At 37.8% G+C, this 25301-nt stretch overlaps 1 protein-coding gene across 1 annotated transcript in view; it reads left to right on the top strand.

Annotated features, from left to right (window-relative positions):
* MAN1A1 (mannosidase alpha class 1A member 1) overlaps window positions 1-25301 on the top strand; it is a 148403-nt gene that overhangs the window by 19668 nt on the left and 103434 nt on the right. The window contains exon 2 of the mRNA XM_082048563.1: window positions 18682-18778. Within this exon, the coding sequence (XP_081904689.1) occupies window positions 18682-18778 (97 nt within the window). The remainder of the gene's footprint in view (window positions 1-18681; window positions 18779-25301) is intronic.

The raw sequence follows: 25301 nt of genomic DNA on the forward strand, positions 1-25301 counted from the left end.
GAAGTTTCCACCTGTAGTGATAGGCTTAACTTTTACTTAACTGATCCCACAGAACTATTTTTGTTGTTTGGTTTGGTTTGGTTTTTTTTAAGATGTTTTAGACCAGTAGCTTTTTATTTAAGTGACAAGCTAATTCTGTCAAATCTGCATCTCCTGGTCATATAGCATCCTGTGTTTTAACTGCTATTTTTGAAGGTAATATACTTGTTAGAAAAAGTTCCACTTCCCTTTTAGAGAGTAGCACATTAATTGTGTAGAGGAGTCAAATTTAGATTTTGACACACATTTCTTTGTACTAGTCCTCAGTTCATATTTCAAATACACAGATGTTTACTGTTTCACAAAACGCTTATCAGAGAAGTGCATGAACTACGTAGAAGTGAAAGTCAGTGGTCTCTTAAATTAAGTCTCCTAATGTGAACTCCTGGTTGCTTGGGTTCTAAATTAATACCATGCCTTTTAAAGAAAAGTACTTCATTTTTCTGCTCCAAAATTGTGTACTTATAGATATGTCCCAGCAGTGCAATGCAATTAAAAGCAGTGAGGTATTTTACAGTATTTTTAAGTAGCTAAGAAGAAGCTACTAAGTAGCTACTAAGAACATGCTTCAAATCAGCAAAGAACACAACTAAGATACGTTGTATTCTACTGTAAACAAATGATGCCAGGACCTTCCAAATGGTCCTGGTTTTAAACAATCAAAGAAACAAACAAAAAAATCACTATGATGGAACCAAGTCCTGATGTGCAGATGAGCTCTCTATGTGTGGTCAGTCATCTCCTGTGCATGTGGAAAATGTAATTCGGCATTTTGTGAAAGTGGGCAGACAAGACCGACTTACGGATGTGTCAGGAGGTTTTGTTGTGGCGGTTTTCTTTTTAGGTGGTCGCTACAGGATGGAAAGCTTGGAATGAGAAACCAACGTGGCTTTTCTGTGTTAGTGTCAAGTACAACAGCAGGGGAACACTTAGAAGAAATAAAATCTCTCTCTCAAATCCATTGATGTCAGAGCGAAACATTTCACATTTTAATGAAAATTTAGTATTAGAATAACAACTATTTCTTCCCCTTTTGTTTTCAAAGGAGAAGCTTATGAAAGAGTAAGTTCTAGGAATTAAACATATTGCAGTTTTGAGGAGACTGTGAGAATCTCTCTAAATAGCTTCTATGTTCGACTTCTGTGCTCAAAAAAGGGAACTTTGTATGTTTCTGGAGAAAGACAATGTCCTTAGAAGGACTGAAACCTCTGTGCTAAACTGTCATCTCTAAGGGGTGTTAGTTTAACATGCTAAATGCTATATTTGAATCCTTAAAAAGCTCTGGATTTCTGTTATACGATTCTGCAATCAATAAGTGTATGGAGACAGAGAGATCATAGGCCAGTAACCTGCATGTCAGTATGAGTAAAAGATTGCTGCCCATGAACATGGCGTAGAAACTGGAAACTGGATGCTATGGTAACACATGGCTATTTTATGTAGGGTTTTTATGGATGGATTTTATGAAGCATTTCAGAGAATATCAGAACTGCTTCCTCATTTTAGGATGCAGGAACTAAGGCAGATTTAAAGCACTTTAGTTCCTTCTAATACACGAATAGTAGATATTTAGAAGGATGTTAAATTACGCATCTCTGACAGTCAGTCTACAACAGTCTTTACCAAAACACATAAGAAAAGCATACTTTGTTTCAAAATTTTAAGATTATATAGATTCGGTGTTCTCTAGGAAAGTAATTGGGAGAAAGAGGTAATAATAAGACCTGGATTTTTATGGTGTATTTATGGTGTTATTTAAGCCTATTCTGAGAAATATTCCCATTTGTCAAATATAGGGCACAGCAAATGAAACTACTACTGGCGGCAAAATCAGAACAAATCTGTTCGTTACACATATTGTAGAGCCCTTTCTGCAGGATGTTGTGAATATCAAAAGTTGACACAAGTTCAGAAAACAGTTGAGTAATTTTATGAAAGAAAACTCTACTGGGGATTATTAGTCATACAGGCATCACATCTGGCTCTGAAAGTCCCTGACTCTCAAACTCTGAACACTCACATTAGTCATAGAAAGTATTTCTGTTTGCTTGTCCTGCTGCTAAACTTTTGTTAGGGATAAGAAGCTGTAGCTTTAGACACTAATCTAGCAGTTACTTTTTGTGTTTGGAATCTTATGAGAACTGAAATAGTTGTTGTCTGGCTTGTACTGCGGGAAATCTGTTTTTGAGAGAGGAACAACCACTAAAAAAAGGCCCTGAAGATAGATGCTGTAATTATTTCAGAGTGGCACAAACAGAATTCCTATGTGTCTTAAATTGAATTACATTATTATTACTCCAAATGCTCTGTTAATGAGCTATAAATGTGTGGGAAGGTCTGTTGTATCCTGTACATTTTTAGGACCTCAGGAGGTCCCCTCTAGCTGTTCTCTCTCCAGCAGGAGGGAGAGCACCCAGGTTCTACCTCACTGTGGTCGGAATATCAACAGATCTCTTGTCCTGTTCCAAGATGTGTCGACATTGTGCCCCCAAACACGTAATTTGTTTGCCTTTATATTTTCTTCTCCCATTTTTCCCTTTCCAAGTTCTTTTCATCATCCTTATCGCTTCCCAATTAAACATCTCAGCCCTGTTTCCCTTTCTCTGCTGGCCTCAGTTCTCTTGACTGGTAAATTCTGTTAAGCTGGTGCTCCCCTTCTGTTATCTCTAGTGCCTGCTTGCCCTTTCTCATGTTACTATCTCGTTAGTGGTGCCACAGGACAGGGTGAGCCATCTGCATACACGCTACTCCTCCTCTGTTATCTGCAGCATCTCCCACTCGGTGGTGGGGTTATCTTCTTAGAGGCACCACAAGCCTGGGCGTGCCATTCACACACTACCCCGACATACAGAAAGCCTTGTAGTCTGTAGTTCTTTGTGTCTGTGCCGCAGGAAAAATTGCAGAATAATATAGTTTATATATACATCTATGTTTACAAAAGTAGAGATGTAGCTGAGGTTTTCCTAAAGTCTTTTTATAGGGATAACCACTGCCATTTGCATTGGAGATTAGGGAATTTGGTAGCTGGAACAGGATAGACTTGGAAAAAGGGTCAACCCCAGACCTGGACAGAGAACATTTCCTGTGGAAAACTTTGAGATTTAGAGAAGAAATGTGAGACAAAAGAACAATTTCTTTATTTTTGAAAAATGTTTCACCCAAAAGGAAAATCTTCAGAATTTACAAGATTTGCTTATGGACAGCCAGTAAACCAGAAATGAAACTTGACAGGACCTGTCAAGCAGGCTGCTAGGGAGGCTCAGTCCCTGCCTGCTCTTCTCATCCATCAGCCTTCCTGGGAAAGATTCGTCGAATTCAGCTTTCTATCCACAACAAGTGAAATTGATAATGTTTTTGGCGTTTTGTTTGTCTTTGGTGGGGTGAGGGGGAGCTGTTTTTTAAACATGGACAGTTGGATTTTCAACAGGGAACTTCCCCACCAGCTCTATTTGTAGCTCATTGAATTGACATAGGTATTATTTTTTTGAAATTAATATGACAATTTAGATGTATTGTTTTCATTTTTGCCACGTAATTTGGTTTATCTTTGCAGCTCTTTCTAAGAAATACTTCAGCAAACTCCCTAGATTATTTTGGATAGTTTAGGCTGAACTATCCAAACAGTTTGAGGGAGAGCAAAGACTTTGTCTCTTCTGCATTGTATTTTTAAGTGCAATAAAGACTTCGATCTCTTTTGGGGAACTTGAAATAAAGTGTGGAATCAGCGGAGCTGATCTGGGAAACTTATGTGATTTTACATACCTGCCAGAAAAAAAGCAAGAGAATTAAACGAGAGGAATAATGTGTGCTGGAAAATAAGTCCCATCCACAGTCTTATCTTTCAGGCTTGCAGGTCTGTTAACTCTACAAATGGCTTCACTGTTCCCATTGTGGGAATACATCTCTATGGGGTGGTTGGGGTAGAAGGTGTCTCACTACACTGCAGAAAAAATTAATCATACCATCAGGTATGTTACTGATTGTGCAAAAGAAATTATGCTCCATTTGTGCTGTGAAAGCTTTAAGACATTTGAAGCACTTTCTGTTAACCGCTTAGGAAGTGCAGTATGAAATTTGGGCCACTGTGACCATCCGCTTTCTCATATCCTTCAGTATCCCATTAAGTTGTCACTGTCTGTATCTTCTGGCAATGATTCCTGAGGGTTTGCCTTTTCAGTAACAAACCTAACATTCATGTGTTTCATTTTCTCCTTTTTTTTCATGTACAAAGATGTTCAGGAGAAGCACTTACTTTCTGTATGCCTTTACTTTTATCTTGTTCTCTTTTTGTCCACTTATAAATAAGTAGAGCTAATTTTTCAGCCTTTCCATTGAGGAAAATATCTCCATGCCTCTTAACTGAATTATTTTTCTTCTGCATCCTCTACTGCCAGGAGGTGATTGGAGCAGACTACTAGTATTCATCTTGGCTGTTTTAATTGCATACCAGTTTTATGGTGGTCTGTTTGTTTCCTTGTATAACTGAGCATCTGATTTCTTCTGCCTGTCATGAGAGCACAAGCACAGACATTCTCCATAAGCCTGTGACAGCTATTCTCAAATCCATGTAGAGCTGATAAAATGTTAACGCTAGTACAATTTGCTATCTCATTTATAAAGGCTTCTTTCTCAGGAACATTTGGATGTGCAAGAAAAATATTGTGCAAAGCATTAATATGCTATGTATAGCACTGGAAGAGATGCTAAGGGTTAAATTACTTCTACTACATAGAAGTAGATTTGTTCAGATTTTTAAGGTTGTTTTTAAGTTGTGTCCTTCCACAAAAGGATTCACTGTGTATGTACACCTTTCAGTATAAAGATGTCATTTGCAAGCTGTCATCCTTAACTCAAGCTTGAATGAAGCAAATTATAGATACCAGTAGGTACATTTCATCTGTTGGGTATGAAGTAAAGTGTCTTATTACTTTTTTGCAGATGTGTTTATGTGAACTGGAAAGCTAACTTACAAATCTGGTCACTGTTCTGTAACATATATAAACTGGTAGTGGTTAAGCAAAAGGTGTAAGGCAGGGGTGTCAAGCTCATTTTCACCAGAGCCCACATCAGCCTCGTGGTTGCCTTCAAAGGTCCGAATGTAAATTTATGACTGTATAAATCTAAGAGTAGTTACAGACCTTAGACCTTACCCCTGTTGTAAGTTCTGAGTGTCATGGATTTGGGAACTTTACCAGCACTGGTTGTGTCAGGATCCACATAATGTTTCAAGAAGAAAACATATGCCACACAAAGAATGATAATATTGAGGTTTACAACATCAATTTCAAATACAGCTAAAGGAAAATAACTGATATGTGTTTTCTGTCGCAGTAGTTTTTTAACCATTTGTACAGAGAGTGATGACTAATTTACAACAACAAATTTTTGCCTCAAAAAATTTGATACAATACAGCCCGTGTTTCCTGGATATAGTTTCAGGGCTGAAGAAATCTTTCTTAAAATATTTTCCTTCTGAAATCAAATGCGGCCCTGGGTAATCTGTTTGATAGTCCTGACCAAGATAAGTAGATGTAAATGTGAAATGGGCAGAAATCATTAATTTCTACAGGACAGTGGGTCTTCATAATTTTCACCAGGGTCTGATTATCTTAATTGTTGTTCTTGAATCTTTCTATACTAAGGCAATAAGAAGATAGCTCTTAACTTTCTGTCAGAAATGAGCTGGCAGTGTTTTGCATAGCTGAAGTAGTTTATGCAATATAGAAAATACCTTGAAATATTTCTGAAGGCTGGGAAAAAACCTTTATCAACTCATAATTCTTATCTGGAATATTTTAGACAGCTACAATCTTGGGCTGGAATTCGAGTTGCATCCTTGTTGCCAATGGGGAGAAGCAGGTCAATTTACTTGCTCTGTAAAATTTAGGTAAATATGTGCAATCCACACTGTATTTAATGGGATCACGGGATAACTTGGTCTGGAGGTCCGAGGAGGTCCCTGTTCCTGCAGCAGCTGGCTCAGCGCTGGCTTGGACCGGGCTGCTCAGGGCTGTGTCCTCTCAGGGATGGAGCTGGCACAGCCTCCCCAGGCAGCCTGTGCCTCTGGCCCATGGGGAAAAGCCTTCTGCTTGTCACCATCTGAACCTCTCTTGCTTGGTCCAGCCAATGCCACTTATCTTTCTGGCCTCCTCAGCCACCTCTGTGCAGGTACAGGGGGTGGCTGTCAGCCCCCAGAGCCACCTCTGCCCCCAGCTGAGCCAGCCTCATCCCTTGGCCTCTCCTCACAGGGCAACTGCTCCCCCATAACCAGGTTGGGCTCCTTTGCTGGACTTGTACCAGTTTATTGATATCTTTCCTGTACTGGGAAGCCCAGAACTGGACACAGTATCTAGATGTGGTCTCCTGAGCACTGAGAACAGGGGGATAATACCATTCATTGATGGACAGGCTGTAGTCCTGCTGCCTGGGCACTGCTGGCACGTGCACATCTCGCTGTGCACCAGAGCCCCAGCACCTTCCCCACAGAGCTGCTCACCTGCCCAGCTGTCCCCAGCCTGTACCGTCCCCAGGGGCTGTGGGCTTCGCCTTTGTCCCCACTGAATTTCATGAAGTTCCCACTGGACTGTTCCTCCAGCCACTGTGAATGGCAGTCCAGACTCTCAGATGGCATTTGTCTTCCCCAACCTAATCTGGTGTCACCTGTGAGCTTGGTAAGGGTGCATTGCATCACATCTGATAAAAGATGTTGAAGGGAGAAGTCAGAGATCAGTGTCATCTGCTTTTGACTTCTGTATAACTGGTTTTCAGCTGTTGGGAAACAATCCAATCCCTTTGCTCTAATTTCAGGCTATTAGGCTGAAGATAACTTCTGTGAGGGTAGGAGTAATGATGCAGACTTAGCCCTTGATCCATGCAGCAACCGCATATCAGATTAATCTATGTAAATACTTCTCAGTGAACAGGCTCTCTGACTTCTGAAAGTGCAGTTTCACCATCACCACAATAATGAGCTTTAACAGTGGAGTACTTCATCTTCTTTAATTGGCTGGTGGAGAGGGTGTTGGAAAGGAACAACTCAATTGGGGCAGGGGAAGAGGAGAAAAATACTGCTGACAATTAGTGTCACATGGATAAGGATTTGATATGGTCTGGTCTGACCTCTTGTCCAAAGCTGATGGCCTGAGGGTGGGGAAAGTATTTATTGTCAGTTCTCAGTATTCTGGAAAGCTCAAATTGCTCTGTGCTTTGTGAGTTCAGTGATAACGTCAAGCTTAGTAAGTTCCTCATTAACTGATATCTAATAGTTTATGTAACTGGTTTGTGTTTTTACTTACTGTTACTAGCTACTTAACTAGGTTGGTGGTAGTCCCAAATCTACTAATAATGCATGGCTTACTGTTTAATTTTCTCTTTAAGAAAAAAAAGAAAACCTGATATGAAAAAAATGTTTAAAAATAATTGCTTCGAAAGAATACAGTTAAATAAAAGGAAATACAATTAAAGAGAAATTACATTTAGAAAATACATCTGAAATGTTGCCAGTCAAGCATTCTTATCACAACTGAAAACTTCTTACCAGCAAGGATATTTTCTTGTCCCTCTTAGTTTCTGGACCTGTGCCCTAGTAGGGAAGCAGGATTGTGGGATGAATAGAGACTCCTTCTGCAAGAGAAAAACTTCTAGTGGGTTGTTTTGGTTTTGTTTTGTTTTCATTGTTGTTCCTGTTTGGTTTTTGTTTTGAAAGACATTCTGGATAGGCCTGCATATACTGACACTTTTCATATAATAAAGTGGACAAAAGTTTGTTACTGACTTCAGTGGCAGAATAAAACTTCCAAGCATGGGAGAGGAGATAGCGAGTTCAAAACGTGGGAAAGAAAAATATACAGGTTCCTTAAATCCACCTTACTTCCTTTTTGTGCATTTTAATCATGCTTAGAAACAGCATCTTGAATAACCTTGATGTTAATCACTTCATCTAGATGTGTTGTACTGCATAGCACTGTGCTTATTTTTTATTTACATTATCCCTGCTGAGATTGGGAACTTCAGCAGCAGCACAGCTATGTAGTGCCAGGTACCCAGTGAACAAGTAGGAGATACAATCTCTGCCATGAATAATTTATAATCTAATTAGAAGCAAACCTTATCAAATAACTGTTTAAAGAACAGTAGGAAAAAATAGAGAACAAAAGCGTGATTGTATAATGCAGTTGCGAGAGCCTCGCTGTTCACACTGTTCAGCTTGGGAGTTCTTGGAAACCATAGCAAGTCATAAGTAGACAGGAAAAAAAAATGACACTGAGTGGGATGAGTCTATGTATACCATTATTCTTCATAAAAGTAGTATTTCCACAAATTGCTTTCTTTTTTTTTCTCTTTTATGACATTAGTCAAATTATGCATGAACTTCAGAGGCTGCTACTAATTCTGCATGAGATCAAAGAAGTGCATTAGTTTTTTGTACAACTCTGCAATGCTTTTCTGCTTGAAGTGAAAATACTTCAGCTTTCTTTCTGGTTACTGTCAGTAATGAACAATGACTTGAGTTCTTGCACATTACCGTATGATGCGATATGTTTCTCTTTTAATGGGTGTTTCACTAATGCGAAACATCTGTGTGATTTGGTTCTCTAAGAATTAGCCATCAGTGACTCTCCTTGAAAAAAAAACCACTGGAACGTCACGAATTTGTCACATCACTGAGATTAAAAAAAAAAAATCCAAACTGCTGAAATCCTGGATTGTATGAAGAAACGTAATCTATCTCTAATACTAGTAATAGGGAAATAATTTTTCAGTCTATCTGTTAAACGGTCCATCTGACTTTTTTTTTTTTTTAAGTGTTTGAAGAGGTTGTATCTTTGGAGAAATACAATGATCTTGAGTGATAAGCTGTAGGCTTCAATTATTTTTTCTGAAATGCAGATCTTGGTAACAGTTGCTAAGTTGTAAGAGGGAGCTGTATGGCTTATTCTTCAGAATGCACTTTTGTTTGTAGCTTGATGACTTGGATGGTTCTTTTAAGATTTCTATCTTGTGTATGTATACAGATGTCAATGGCAGCTGAAACAAGTTGAAAACAGAGCATCTTCAGCATTGTCAGCTATGCTCAATTCCATAATGCTGTACTTCACTGACGTATTTTCATTTCTTTTTTCACAGGTGTAGTTACTGATATCTTGTCATTGGTTCCCCTACTAGTAACTGAGAATTGGAGGCCAAAGCAGTTCAAGAGCACCTTAATTGATGCTTTCAAGGCAGATGTTTTCAGGAAAAACTCTTAAAATGCCTGCAGAACATATTCAAATCCTAGCTTACTTGGGGGGAGAAGCAAATATATAATCAAAACTGCTCAGTTTTAGAAGGAAATAGTGATTTCTTTCATATCTCTTTTCTTTCTATGCATTGGGTGAAAGACAGCTGAAGTTGAGCAAATGAATCTAAAACTGAACCAAAAGTTTTCTGTTTTGAATGGTTCGAGGTAGTATGAATGCTGTTACAACAGATTTGGGTAACTATATGAGCAAGATTTTTGAAACATACTATTTTCTTTCCCTGAAATTGGTAATTTCATTTGCCAGACCTTCGGCTTCAGAAAGTGCGGGTGCGTTCTTTCTGGGGAGGTTCATGTGTTGCTTTTGCCTTCCTAGTTTTTGTTTAGCCAAGGAAAGGGCCTCAGCTAGGATGCTCCCGTGCTGCACAAATAGTTTTTTTTTCATATATCTGTGGTGCTGGGATGGCCAGGTAAGAAGCAAACTGTAGACATCAGCTTATGCTGAATGTACTTGGAGCATAGAGGTGAACTCTGGTCTTCCTTCAAGTTTCTTTGCCTTATCACCCTGTGACTTCTACAGAAACGAACTGTGCAATAGTTAAAGCACTGTGGCCCAGCTCTCACTTAGAAACTAACTGTAAAGCATTCTGGTATCTCCAGTTTTTCAGTAAACTGTACTTTTAGAAGTGCTTTACTGTTCAGCAACAAGATCTGACTGAATAATGGGTAAAATGTAGCTTGTTATCACTTAGTAGTTTTTTTATGTTATACAGTAATTTTCAAATGAGCTCTTTTTTTTGATGCAGATGTATCAAAGCATCAGGGCTGCTGTTCTTATTAATTATTTCTTACATGAAATAGTCTGATTTTTCCAGTGTGCTTGTGCAATAACAGGATAAGTGTAGAAAATACCTTACCTGCAAATTTCCTGTTCTTTTTAGTTACCTTTTAATTAGAATTCTTGTTACAGAATTAATAGGATAATGTATTCCTTTTAAAATGTGTAACAGAATGAAGTGCTGTGCAACATCTGTCCCTGATTAACAAATTATGCCCAGAACAGCATATGATGTATATTAGTTGGATAGTTTAATATGCTACTAAAGAGGCTTATAAGCTACTGTGAGGAGTAGAAAATATAGGAATAGAATCTTTTCTGTAGCTTAACATAACACATTTGGGAATAATACTTAGCATTCCTGTCAGGCTTTCTGTTTGAGGATTTTGAAGTGCTTTGCAATACAAATGATGAATTAATCCTCAGAATAGTCCTTAATGTTTTTACTTTCCCTCTTAGTTCCTTTTATATATGCAAACCTTAAATTTCTGGTTTAATTTGTTTTTGTAAGCAAGAAATAAATTATATGTAGGATCCTGAAATGCTGAGGAGTAGCAGGAGTTTGCTCACATATCCCTTTAATACAGAGCATTAAATACAGAACCATATCAAATATTTCATGATATGATGTGTATGTTTAATATTAATGGGGAATCCTGTAAATCAGTTTGGCTGCCCTAGCTCCATTGTCATTTTAAGAGTGGTAGGGATTTCCCCCGCTCAGCGTGCAGCAGTGCTCCGTGCTGTGGGTATCATTCCCAGATGAACTTCTGAGTTGTTACGAGTCCTTCCTTCCCACGACAATGCAAAACGAAGCCGTGTGCTAAATGGCAAATGCTTAAATGTTCCTGAAATCTCTAGCTGCTGCTTAGTGGAGAAAACAGCAACTGGGAATTCTTGTCGCTGGCCCATTAACAAATAGAAAAGTCTCCACAAGGGGTTTACTTGGCTGAGTGGAAGCCCTGTCATAAGCACTCACAGGAACCCCTCCAGCCTGGGTGTGCTTTGGAGCGTGGTTGTCATCCACCTGCTAAATGAGAAATGGTGATACTTTGGCAGTGACTGTTAAGCAAACATTGACAATGTGTAGCTGGCTTTTAACTTGGGATAATGCCATTAGGAAATGAGGTTATAAACACTAGAAATCTGTCAAGATCCTGATTTGCAGTAATCTTCCTGCTGACAGGTAAGAAGTGGCTATATATTTATATTTTTTATATATATATATATATATATATATATATATATATATATATATATATATATATATATGAAGGTTCATAGCAACAGGATTTATGTGTCTTGAAGGGGATAAACAAATTTATGTTGCCAGAAGAAAAAGAGAGTATGTTGTCGTTTGTATTGTCTTCTGTCAGATTCAAGGGGAAAAAGTAAATACTACCAGTGAGGTGAATGTTCTTTGGATATCTGAGATTAATTTTTAACAGCTTTGTCTCTGGAATAAGAAATATTAACTGAAAATGAAGAGCGTAGTATAAAATTCTGTTGACTGTAATTACTACTTGTTAATTTGAAATCAAACTCAAGACAGAATTCTACCTACAGAAAAGCTGTTCTGAAAATAAACTAGTTTTATGTAGTTTCCTAGTAAATCTTGGTATTCTGATTTTTTTTTTGTTTCTTTGTTTTTTAAAGTTGCTTAAAACTATAGTTTTTCAGCAGTCTAGCATAACAGTAGACTGTAACTGGAAAAAACAGAAGCAGATGTGTATCACTCTTAGTTACGTTTGCATGTCTGCTTAGATAAGTTTATGAACTAATCAGTGAAAAAGTAACTGCAGTAGAACACCCTACATCTTTACCTCGAATTTCTACTACAGAGCAAGTTTGAACAGGGTAAAAAGCTGCTACTCTAAAAATCCAATTTTTTTTTTAAGGCAATTCAAGGTGGTTATTAGTGATTGAAACACTTTGAGATGGAAAAGACTTTGGAATGTGTTATGATTATGTGCAGAACTGCAATAAAAGATTAGAGAGTTTGAAGTACTACCAGAGCAATAATAGTGAATAATGACAAAAGTAACAAAGATCATGCTCTGAAAAAAGGAAAATTGTCAAATGATTTCACAACATAGTTGTGTTTCCTAATCCTCGAAAAAAAAGTGTTATGGATTGAGATCTAGAGAAAAATTCACCTAATATTTCATGTTCCCAAGATGCAAATTATTCAATACAAGATCAATAAACTCAGTTAATAACTTCTTTAGAAGTGCAATAATATACTAAATACCATTATGAAGATGATGAAATACAGATGTAATACTTTTGATAACTAAAATAAAAAGGACGGACTGTATTGCCAAAAATTATTCACTGTGATAACCAGTAGATTCTGTGAGAGCATATTAAACAGAACTCTTATATATGCAACATGATTTTATGAAAACAGATAGTGAATCACCTGAAGGAGATCATACAATTTTCCACAGAGGAATCCTGATTGGTGACAGTGCCTTCAAAGGTACTGTTACATTTACTAATAACAGATTTCTGGAATTGTTGTGGAGTTTTTCAGCTGTACTACAATTTGCCTGGTACTTGGGGACTGTGAAAACAGTTGGGGATAGGTCTTTCAATGGGGGTTGGACAAAATGACCTCCAGTGTCCCTTCCAACCTCAACACTTCTGTGATTCTGATTCACCGAGTCTCATTTAGGTTCAGTTATTGGTTAACAGCTATGGGAATGGGAAGTAAGGCTTTCTAAAGCTTGAGGTTTTGCTAATGGTTAATATAATACTGTCATCAGAGCAAAGAAACCAGCTGGGGGTTGTGTTGTGGGCACAAGGGTCCTGCCCTGGAGATCCTATGAGACATTTTTGTGGGTTCACCTGGGCCAGCAGCCAAGTGCCCACACAGCTGTTGTCACACCTGGTGGGCCAGGGACAGAATGGGAAGAACAAAAGTGAGAAAACTGGTGGATAAAATAAAGATAGTTGATTAAGTGGAGAAGGGGGCAGGGACAAGTGAAGCAAAGGCAATCACTCACTACCTCCCACAAGCAGGCTGATGTCCAGTCACTGCAACAGCCACCTAAGAAATCCCCTCCTCCTTCCTCTGCCCCAGTTTTCATTGCTGAACATGATGTTACATGATATGGAATATCCCTTTGGCCAACTGGGGTCAGCTGGCCCAGCTGTGTCCCTTCCCAATGTCTTGGCCACCCCCCTGCCCCCATCCTACTTGTATGGGAAAGCAGGAAAGGGTCAGGATGGAAAAGAAGAAAGTCTTGGTGTTGTACAAGTGCTGTTCAGCAATAGCCAAAACATTGCTGTGTTGCCAGCATTATTTCAGCCACAAATTCAAGACACCAAATGGGCTGCTGATGTTGACTTCATCCTGGCCAGACGCAGTATAGTCATCAACCATGAAAGTTCATGGGGACAAGAGGAAAGTTTAAGTGGGACATCTGTAGAGGTTTCTTACTAATTCTAGGGACTTGCTTCATTTCCCTTGCTGATTCTGTGAAAGAATGAAATTTTAGTTCCAGCAACAGGAAGGAGAAAGGATTCAGGGAGACTAGACTTAGTGAACACTTCTGGTAGGAGAAGTTTAAAAGGTGAGAATAACTTAAGTGTGTAAAAAGCAGTGTAAAATGAGAAAGAGAAAATTATTTAATCTAGCAATGAGAGTTTACTAGAGATTAGACTAGCAAACTGTTATGTTTTCTTCAGAGTTTTCTTTTTTTTTAAAACTTCACTTCTTGGGCTTCCAGTAGCTTAGTCTTCTGCCTTCTTCCTTTGTCTCTGAGTGGTTTAAATGGCCCTGTTGATGGTCAGAATGGTACTATTTCATGCAATTTTTTTTTTCCTTTAATATCCCAGTTATAGAATGCTCTTGAATACTTTCCTGACGTAATCTTTGACATCTCCCCAGCTTGTATGTAACCACTAAAAATAAACCTTATTTAGTTCTTATTTTTTTCACTCCACCTGGTACTGCAGTAGTTCGCATCTAAATACTTATATTGCTGTGCTGATTCAGCATCACTGTTGTTTTCTGGCAGTGTTTTATGCCTGAACTCTTGGGTAATCCTGTGTGAATAGAACTTAATTTTGCACATTTCAAGTGGCTTATGTGTCCTCTGTAGACATTGTGTTGGAGTGCTTTGCAAAATGGCAGTAACTAAAATAGAAAGAAATGGGGGTGCATTATCATCATCTTCTGGTTGACCAACACTGTAGCTGTAGAAAAGGTCTTTTTTTCTGCTTCTGGAGAAGAAATCTGTTTGGTTTTGTTTGTTTGTTTTTAATGTTCACTGGCTTGAGAAGGATTTTTAAATTATATTTGAAATGCTTTCTTTAGAGTTAAAGAAATGCACAGATCCTTTTGTGCATAGTGTCAGACAGACCTTCACCTTTTTCTTTTAAGTGACTTTGCTGATGTCAGTTACCAGAGCACACTTACGTTATTTGTCAACAGAGGTGGGGTAATATTTTGGTGTTTTCTGACTTTATAAGTAAAAATCAGTGCCCCATTTTTTTTTTCTGAAGATGTAAAAGCAGCCAGCTTATTAGTGAGACAGTGCTAGCTAGTCAAGCTTTCGGCTGCTGCTTCTAATTGCGGGTGACCTGAGGAAGAGCTCTGTTGGAAATGGACTTTGCTAATGCAGACGTGGGGCTTCCCAGTCAGCTGTCAGGCTTCTCTAGAGTTTGAGGTTCAATGAACATATCTTAGTAAAACTAGAAGGACTGAGGAATACGTCTATGCAAATGTAATTCTGCCTATTGACAGAAATAATTTGATTAGTTAAACTGTAGAGGAGTCTGAGAGTATCTGGAATTGTCTGGAATTGATGTTCTCTGTAGCTATGATCTTTATTTAGACATTTCATGTAGTCAACAGTGCTTGTACTGTAGTAGTCAGAGACATGATTAGAAATAAAAAAATGTAGAGATACTGATTTAGGGATGTCTCATGCAAACAGAAAGGTAAAAACTGCAAAGATAGTTGGATTTCTTAAAAAACCTGTTAAAATTAATTCCTGAACTACCAGTGCCAGTTTTGTCTAAGCAAAGGCTTAAGTATCAGTGGGTTGGATCTATTCAAATTGCTACGCATTATTTTAAAACTTTTTCATTCTTGCATAGAAAATAAAGCTGTTAACAAATAGGAGATAACTTTAGTAAGAAACTTAATATAGTTTAATAATATCCACAGAGGGGAAAGCACATAGAGTACCTCTGATGTATTAAATTCTAGAAATTGGGACTTCTTGCTAGGTTAGAAGCACAAACTCACTTGTCCAGCAGGCAGTGCTGATTAAGGTGGGTTTTTTTAGGCTACCATATTTATGGGCTGTTTGCACAGTAAGTACTGTTAACACTGAATCCTAGTAATTTTTTTTCCTAAATAGCCATTGATGTTTGTGTCGGAATAACTCTTGTCCTTTGAAAACACTAGAGGGCTCACTGACTGTTTTTGGAGTTGCATTTTGTGTTCAATGTTATATTGATAAACCTCCAAATGTCTAAAGCAAGGATGTTCTAAAGATGCATTTTCTTAGGAGGAAACTTATGTGCTAGGCTTAGTGTATTTATCTAAGCCTAGACTTTGTAGAAGAGTTTTAAATTAGAACTTTGATTAACCAAAATAGATTAATCTTTTGCTCAGTAGATTCTGGTTGGGGGGTTTTCCCACTGAAGTATTTCTTAAGGTTTCAGAGTTTTTTTTCAAATTACTCATTTTGTCTGTTTGGCTTTTTGGAGTCACACATAATAATTTCCTAGGAAGCATTTAGGCAAATGTATCTGAGTACTTAGCCTCAGGAAAATGGGAGGACATTTTGGAAAACAAAGAGAGTTGTTCATGAACATGTAATAATAATTATTATTAGAAGGTAGTGTCTTGTGTGTGGGTTAGTTTCCTGTCTTACTGTCTAGGGGTTGACTTAACAATAAGGTAATCAGAGTGGTTCTTCTTAACAGAAATTAAGAACACACACATGCATGTATGATGAAATATGATCAAAATATCTGTCAGTTGGAACAACTTAAGGCAACTGAGTACATATGGGACTTCTTGTAGTGTTGTGCACTTTGTGACTGTTTTGGGTTGAACTGAACTGGGTCTAGAACTGTTCCTGCCTCTCTCACTTGGTAACTGGTACTAGTGGCGATCTGACTTGGGGAATGAAGCCAAAAATGATCCTCAAAACAAAACTTTTACTTGCAAAAGTTTCTGTTTCCTGAACTGACATTGTGTGGTGATAGATGAGCACCGCCTATTTTATGCAAGAAAAGGAGCAGGGAAGTGCTAGGAGAAAAAGGAGTGGAAAAGGGAAGGAGCATGGCAGTACTGGCTTGCGCAATTTTGATTTTGTTGTAATACCGCACCTTTAGGCACTTTGATCCAGACCACTTAATTACAACTTTTTATTATTTTATTATTTTTAAAATACCCCTTCTGTGTGCTGTTCCCAGATTAAATAAATTAAAAGAATGTGATGTGATTTTATGAGAAAATAAGCTTTGACAAAGCATAGCAAATGTCAGGTTCAGTGCAGGCAGGATTTAGCCTGCTGAAATCTTTGAGAATTTGTGCTTTAATATCTAAGCTGAGCTTGCAGGTCTGACACATGACAGCAGGGCAGAATAAATCATTCTTGTATAATACGCAAAATTACTGGAAAACTTTGGTTGGTTAATTAGAAAATATGCTGTGGCCAAATGAGCAGTTTCACATGATCTTGATCCCTGTCGACAGGGATTGGGGATGCCCCACAGACATGAAGTCTACCACTTGGCTGCCTCTTAGCAGTTCTGCATTGGGATAAAATACCCTGTCCTTGGAGAGCTCCTAAGCTATTTCGCAATGAAGTCAAGCAGGGGGCACTGCTTCTACCATCCAGTGTGTGGGTGCCATCCATGGACAGAGAGCATTCCCACACAGCCTCTTGCTTACTGCCTTTCAGCCAAGATCTGATGCCAACTCTCTGGTTGAAAATGGTCACTTATTAAATGCAGATACCAAACTTTGCATTTGTGAAGCTGGGCCTGTACAGGCTATAGAGCGAATTAAAATCCTTGAACTTTCCTGCAGGATAGATGTGCATTTATGCTTCTGTAAATAGCAAAGAAACATCTATTCTCCCAAATGTAGCAGTGCTCTAGAAAATCTGTTGTCATTTATTATAGTCTGGCTTAATGCAGATTTTTAATTTACATGATTTCTCTGTGATTTGAGCAAAGGAAAGAAGAAGGAAGAAAGTGCAGGATTACTATTATCAGTGAGCCCTAAGGCTGTTGCTTTTAAATTTAGGATTATAACTGTTATTTAACAGAATTATCCCTGACACACATGGCCTCAAGAAGATGTCTGAAAGCAAGGGCAGAACAGTGTTGCCAGCTGACAGCCTGAAGCAATATCTTTGAAAAGGTCTAAAATTGTCACTTTTTGTCTAGAAGACGACCTCTGGCATTCCCAGCACTGCTCTGCCTTGTGGAAGAGGGGGAGGAGGGACAACGTGGAGGCAAAATCTTTGCTTCTGTTACGTAAAGTCAGGCCGCTTGTGGTGACTCTTAGAGAAGTGCCGTTCCTGAGCTGGCATTAAAGGTGGTGGTTGCTAATGGGAGGTGTTGGACCTGCTGGAGTGTCTCTGGTTCTTCACCGGGCCTGCAGAGCTCTGTGCATTGTCCTCGCCATGTGCCTGGGGAGGGACAGGTGGGCTCCTGGCCATGCACCTGGATCACCCCCAAAAAGGAGGTTTTGGGTCTGGTCTGGCTGATGGTGGTGGTAGTGTGTGAGGTGTCCTTGAGTCACTCCCCTGTCCTGGCTTCTGACATAGATGTCTTCTGCTCTTACCACAGAGCTGCTGTGCTGGGCTCCCCAAGGCAGTTTCCCAAAGCAGAATTTGTTTGCAATGCACCCCTTTATGCAAAACACGTTTTGGTACTGATATGTTTAGTCATAGAAGTTCTTGGCTGTTTGTGCAAAATGACATGTGTAAGTAGCTACAGATGCATACAGTAGCATTTATAGTCATAGAAGATTATATCATAATAACCTCAAAACGTCTCTTAACTGTTCTGCCTGCCCACTGTAGCTTCCTTCTTCTGTTATTAGCATACTGAGTTTCAACCAGCTAGTTTTATGCAAGAAAGTCTGCCAGAATCTGAAAATTACTGTGAGCCTGATTTTGATCTTAAAAATTCGTGCTCCAAGAGAAAAAACCTCTTTTAAAATGTTTACTTCCCTCTTTCAGAGGTGTATGCTTAAGGGAAAGAAAATCTTACTTGAATCAATATATGACAATAAATTCCTTTCCTAAAATTTAGTTATTTTGAGTGTGTCCTGATCGTAAGTGTGCAGATAATGGTAGAGGTGGATGGGACAGGCGTGAAATTCTTATGGTAACCATCCCGTTGCCACCCAGAAAACAGTGCCAGTGTTATTCTGTATTGAGTATTTCATAATTCTAATGCATACAGTATGAAATTAATTAAACATTGAATTAAGTATGTTTAATATTGAGAATATTCACCAGTCAGTATTTGCTGTGACTTCTTGCTAAATCAACATTATAATCCTGCTTTCTTTTCCTTACAGATGATGAAACATGCCTGGGATAATTATAAGCGTTACGCATGGGGATTAAATGAACTGAAACCCATATCTAAGCAAGGACATTCAAGCAATTTATTTGGTGAGTAGAAGGTATTTTCGTGCTTAGTGACGTTAGCATAAAACAGTAAATCAGCTGAAAAGCTTAGAGGTGATAAACATGTGTTCTTTCTACCCTCTGTCATGCAGTGTTGTGCTTCTTGCTTATATTAATCATAAAAAAACAACAGTAAGCGAAGGTGATGCTCTCTCTGTCTTTTATTTATTCTCTTCTGAATGCCAATAAATGAAGCATGTCATTGCTGCGTGATAAAGATGTAGTTTTGTTGCATTAAATACTGCCCTGCCTTAAACTTTTCCTATGAAGTGGAACTCATTGACACCACATTCAATAAGCAGGAAACAAAAACTATAAGGGGGGGAGGGAATAAATCCTTTACAAGGAACAAAAGATACTCTCTACAAGTCATGAAGGTAGCTGAATGTGTCTACAGTTCTCAGGATTTTATTCCCATTCCTTGTTAATCTATATCAGCCAGATTCTCTTTAATGAGTGTAACCATTATTTGCACATCTAAATGTTGCAGAGGAGATGCTTAAGTAACACCCAAGTTATCAGTGTAGAACAAATATGGGGCTGAAAAGTTCTAGTAGGAGAGGCACAACTGCAGAAATCCAGTGTAATGAGGCAACACTTTTTCAGTGTCTAAGTGGAACATAAACAGCAGCTGAAGAGCAACAGCGTTCTGAGGGAAGCGAGTGAAAGCAGTCCTATGGACTGTCATCACCTTCAATTTTGCAGAAAAATTAAGAGTTAAACTGTTTGACAGCAATCTTCCTATTCAAATAGCTTCTGTTTTCCAAACAGAAAGCTGAAAAAATGAACTAATTTCGATAGCTGAGACAAAATCAATACATTATTTTGATTTTAACAGGAACTTAGTTTGTTGAATGTCTGGAAAAGATAGTTCGAAGTGGAAACAGTTCCTAAAACAGCCTAAATAGAGCACTTACCAAATCTTCAACTATATTTGGAAGTTGCTAAGAGACAACAGTTGTGATTACAAAAATGATTTTGAAAATACAACGTCTACATTGATCTCGCCGCACTGTTTGTCTACCCAGCTTAACATGAAAAATATTACTAGGTAATAATTATATAGTTAGTCATTGGACTTCTAACATGAATTGGGTGCTTGAAACCAAAGTCGTATGGGTGAACTTCAAGGTTGTCAGGCCTCTGTTTTCTTGAAAACTAATTTTTTTTTTTTATTATCTTAATTGAGATGACTGATAGTTGTGCAATTTAAGAACATTTGGAGAACTATTTAGTGCAGTTTTGTTTTCTTGGAGGACAACAAAATGGCACATCTTAAATTAAAATGCTTAACCTAGTTGCATTTGGAATCAGAAATGGTATAAAAATTTGCAAGGTTTGAGTTCTTAATGATATTGCATGAATTTGCAGAAAAAGCTGTAGATGTATTGACTTTGCAAATTCTAAGCAGAGTTCTGTGGATGTTGCATAAGTTACTGCAGGTGTTATTCAGTGTGAAACAGGACAAGTGTTGAATTTGAAAATGAAACTGCATTTAAAGGAGTAAGAAGCAGAGTCAGTTTAAATGCAGATCACTTTCTCATCATGGTCATCTAGTATAAGATCTTATTGCTGAGGAGATTTCCTTAGAAACATCTTCCTTCACTTATTGAATTTTGTGGCAAATCAAAATAAGCATTAGGTCTCTTTCTGCCAAATTGCTTTACAGAATACAAAAGAGCAGTATATCAGCAAGCAGTTCTGTCTCACAAGCTACCCTTTCCAAAATCCATAATCTCCTTTTGCTTTTCAGAAACAAATCCTTGTTTCTGTAATAGTGTCTGCAGATCATTAGATCTGAATTATTCCTTGATGTTTGAATTCAACAAATGTCTTCTTTTTCGTAAAGCAAGAAAAAGATGATCTGGTTTTGCCTTTTTTGGTGTGTGTGTGTGTGGGGGGGGGGGGATTGTTTGTTTGGTTTTTGTTTGTTTTGGTTTTTTGTTTGTTTGTTTTTGAGGGGGTCAAATACCCAAACATTTTTTCCTCGTGAAAGGACAAACATGTTTACTTATCATCTTTTTTTTCCTCGTTCTTATGTTTTTAAAATAAGGCAAAGGTTGCATTTTAGCAAAAAATGCAGAAGGTTAACTACTTTTAAGGTAATTCTGAATTAAATTAGTTGAGAACAGGTTACCTCCAGCTCTGTGTCCCACAAATCTCCTCACAACCTTCAGAAATCAAGTGAGACCTTCAGTTCACTGTCATCCATCATAACTGTATCTAGTTTACCATGGTCGTCTTTTCTTCTTGCCTGCAGGTCTCAATTTTTCAAAACAACAAGTTTCTGACTACTAATAGCAGTAACATATAACATATTTCACTAGCCAGCTGTTTAATTTTGAACACTTCCCCTCCTATGAATTATTTTGTGCAGTTATGGTACTTAAATTGGGAGTGTCTGCTGTGGGATAGACTTTAAGTACCTCACTGTTGGCAACAGCAGGTTCCAGTGATGTGGCTCAGTGGTGCTTAATGTTGTGTAGGCTACAGACACTATAGCTCTCCTGACACAGAAGGAGAGAGTTGTTTTCAAATTATATTGCTTCTAAGCTTAATTTTGAAAGTATAAATACTTCAGTCTTTGCTAGCGTGATAAGGCATTTTGCAGATGGATTATAGTGACAGTTGTCTTGAAGGCAAGACACAACCATCATGACATGTTCCTCTGAAACACAAAAATAAGATGGGCTTTTTAGAAGTGTAATTACACATAGATGTGACTGTTAGGCAATACCATCATGAATTTGGCAACTACACTGGCAGCCTATTGTTAGGCTGGGGGAGGAGGAACTTCTTGACAAACTTTGAAGTGGCATTTTATTTGTCCTAAACCCAGGTCATGAAAATAATTTTGAAGACAAGGACCTGCCTTGATCTTACTTAAATTCTGTGAGCCATGTGTGGAGGGTGTATTTGATAAATTGAGGAAGTCCTTAGACTGGTAGACTGTAGACATAGTCATGTTAATAGCAAAAGTTGCTTCCTCTCACATGTACACACTGAAAATAATAGCTAAACATCTGCACCATACCTGTGCATCAGCAAAACGTGGCATGTCTCCTATGTTGGTATGACTTCTGCTGTGAGTACTAATTGTTCTCTGCCCATACTTGGTAGAAAGTAGTAGTAAGTACTGTTATTTTTTTAATACTTTAACCTTTAAAGTTTCAAATTGCTGTTAACAATGGTTGTGAAAATGGAACTTTATCCATTTACCTTCCTAGTGTGGAAGAAAGTGGCAAAATCTGAATTTTGTCAGGTTTTTTTTCACAGTACCATACCACCAGCCCCCTAACCCAGGAGCTATTCCTTGCCAAGCCTTCTGTACTAATTTTAAAGCTGATGAACATTGCTGCACTGGTGGAGAGCTTTTCTTAGAAGTGGTTTCTGTACTTAGTGAGTGTTACTAAAGGGCTTTTAAAATCATCTGTAACTGTCTTTCATGTGCAGTATTGCAAGTTTAATAATATTGTAACTTGTGGCCATTGTATAATTGGTCTCTGCAAGGGGAAAAAGGACCTTTTCTGGAGTGGAAAAGGGAAGAATTTAAAAAATACTCACAATCTGCAAAGCTGAAGTACTATAATTTGTCAAGATCCTGTTCCTCCCACTTTGAACTGATTTTTGTAATTTCTTGTATGGAGTATTGAAATGTATGAAGATATTTAAAGCTTGCCAAAATTCATATTCAAAACTGTATTGCAGTGTACACCAATATATATTTTTAAACTAAGTTTGTTAATATAGCTCCAGAAAATTAATTGTACTTATATTGAAACAATAGGTTAATTTAAATTCAAAATTTTTCCCCCATCTTGTTTCTTTTCACATTTGCTGCTGGTTTCCTTGGAATTTTGGATTCCGGTATGTGGTCTTAGTTTTAGAAGTAACTCTGACATCTTTCCAAACTAAATTAATAGAAACTTGTCTAAAGAATAACATTAGTAGATATGCGGATGAATGACTCCACACAACATTTGTGAGAGGAGGTCATGCTGTACAACTGCTGGTTTTTTTTAAATTGGTCGGTATGGAGACAAGTAAGTTTGTCTTTCTAAATTTCAAAAAAGCACTTTGGGGGGCTTATTGCTGGACTCTTGCAGGGATCCATTGCTGTTGAGGTCACGCGCTGGGATTATTTATCACAGCAGTGGAAAATCAAATGACCAGAGTGCCGGTTTGGCAGCGCTAACAGTTACTCAAGGTAGCTACAGCAATGGCCAACTGCTGGCAGTTCTATGAACCCAGAAGGATTCCCTGACAGATGATAAATGCTCTTGAAAATATAAAATGAGGTCTAACATACCTAAATTTAAACTGGCACATAGTGGCATGGGGGATATGTTTATAAGTTAATGCAGAGAACCAGGGGACTTGAGGTAGTAAAAACGGAAAACTTTTCAGTATAATATATGGAGGTGCACAGAAGGTGGCATAGATTGGGTGAACAAGGATTTATTGTTCCTAGTGGGGAACAATACCCTTTGTTAAGGGGTGGAAATATCAAATCCGTAGGCAGCATGTTCAAACAAAAGAAGGTGGTTCATAACAAAATGTGTAGCTGAGCTGCGTGGGTGCCAGAAGTGTGGCAGATGCCAAAGGCTTCCATGGAAAGCAGAGGCAAGCAACAGAGGAAAAATTCGTCAAATTCTATTAAATACAAAGGCACCAGAGCTGGATCTAACATGCACAAATGTACAAAATAATAGAGAATAAAAGAATATTCCAGAAATATCACAGCATTGTTTCTTGTTACACATATGGAAAGCTAAATCTGTAAAAAATTGAAAGTATTGTTTCTTTTCCCACTCTTACCAGCTGGTAATAGGGACTGAAATTAAAAATGTTAGCGTTGTTGAGGGTTTGCCAGTACTTGAGTAAGAGTTTCATGTTTTAGCATAGCACGCTTTAATAATTAATCATTCTTGACACTTTAAATTGCTAATGATATTCAATAGGAACCTTTTCAGTGAACTTTATTTAAAGGAAAACAGTATTTTAAAATCTGAATCAGCTTCTGAAACAATGCTCTAAGAAACCTGCAGCTCTAATCAAAATGTTAATTTTGTCAAACCTGTATATATTCTTGCATATGTCGAGAATAATGTAGTTCAGAGTTGCTACTTTACAATGTATATGCATATAGAGCTGAAAAATAAATGGATGCTTGGTTTTTTTTTGTTTTAATTTGCATATTTAATGTTACAAAGGACCTGTTGTTATTCCACGTGTTAAGAAAATATGAACTGGTCATAATGGCCAGATTAAGAAAAGCGATTGTGACAGGTTATATATCTGTATTTTTGGCTGTAATTTTGAGTCTGAAATGACAAAATGGAGGAAGATTTTATAGATTGCATTTGCTTTGACTGAGCTTCTTCAACTTACAATAACTGGAAGGTGACAAAGACAAGTTTGCCTCGCTGGCTGAAAACAATGAAGAGTCTAAGAAGATCAGGGTGGGACTGAGTGCAATTCAAATACAGCTATGAATAAAAATATTTTTTTTTTCCACAATAGTACAAAGTAGCCCTAAAAAGCACTTCTGACAATAATAGAAGAAACATCTTTTTGAACACTTGCAGTTTTTTGGAAGGAATATCCATCATTATTTGTATGTGCTGACTTTCCATCACATTAAAAAATTACAAATATGAATGTCGTATATTAATTTTCATACTTCATATCAGAAACACAAAACTGTAACTTTTTTAGGAGAAAAACCCCAACATTCTACTCAACTTCTACACTCACATACAAACAAGAAATCCTAGCTTATGATGCTTGTTGGATGGTGAACTCTTACAGCAAGGGAGCTGATGTATAGCATGACCTGAGGCCACTTCATAGTTCATCTTTCCTTATCTTCCATTTTTGTCATATACTTTTCCACAGTTTCCTTCAAGTAAGAATATGACACAGGGTCAGAAAAAGAAAAGCAGTTGCATTCAAGAAGAGTAAGGGGCCTGGCTTCCATCCTGTTAGAGTGTATTAAGACACAACTGAAACTTTTCTCCATTTAATGTTCTGTATAATATGCTTGCAAATCAGAAATCTTCATCTGTTTCACATATATATATATATATGTGTGTGTGTGTGTATATCTATATATACAGATATATAGATATATCTATATCTCCAAATGTATTTAATAGCAAGGAATGTGGATGTTCTGGAGAACCAAACTTGGTATACAAGGGATAGGAGGAAAGTTGTAAATAAACTATAAAGTGTACCAACACACTGGACAAATAAAAGTTTCTTTTGACCTGTCCTCCAAACAGTTTGGCTGTAAGCCTGTTGTGATTATTAACCCTTATGGCCACATAAGCTCAGTCACAGCACTGTGCTAATAAGCTTGTCATCCATAGCAGTTCTCCCTGCAGTGACATCCTGGAAACTCTTTAAAAGTTATTAATCCTCTGATCACTTTTTTTATCCTGCTCTGCACCCACACCCCTGAGGCGCTGCTCTATTCTCTAATGTAATCTACTTTTCTTATTTG

This window comes from Streptopelia decaocto (genome assembly GCF_964273445.1).
Source record: "Streptopelia decaocto genome assembly, chromosome: 3".
In the NCBI taxonomy this organism is placed as follows: domain Eukaryota; kingdom Metazoa; phylum Chordata; class Aves; order Columbiformes; family Columbidae; genus Streptopelia; species Streptopelia decaocto.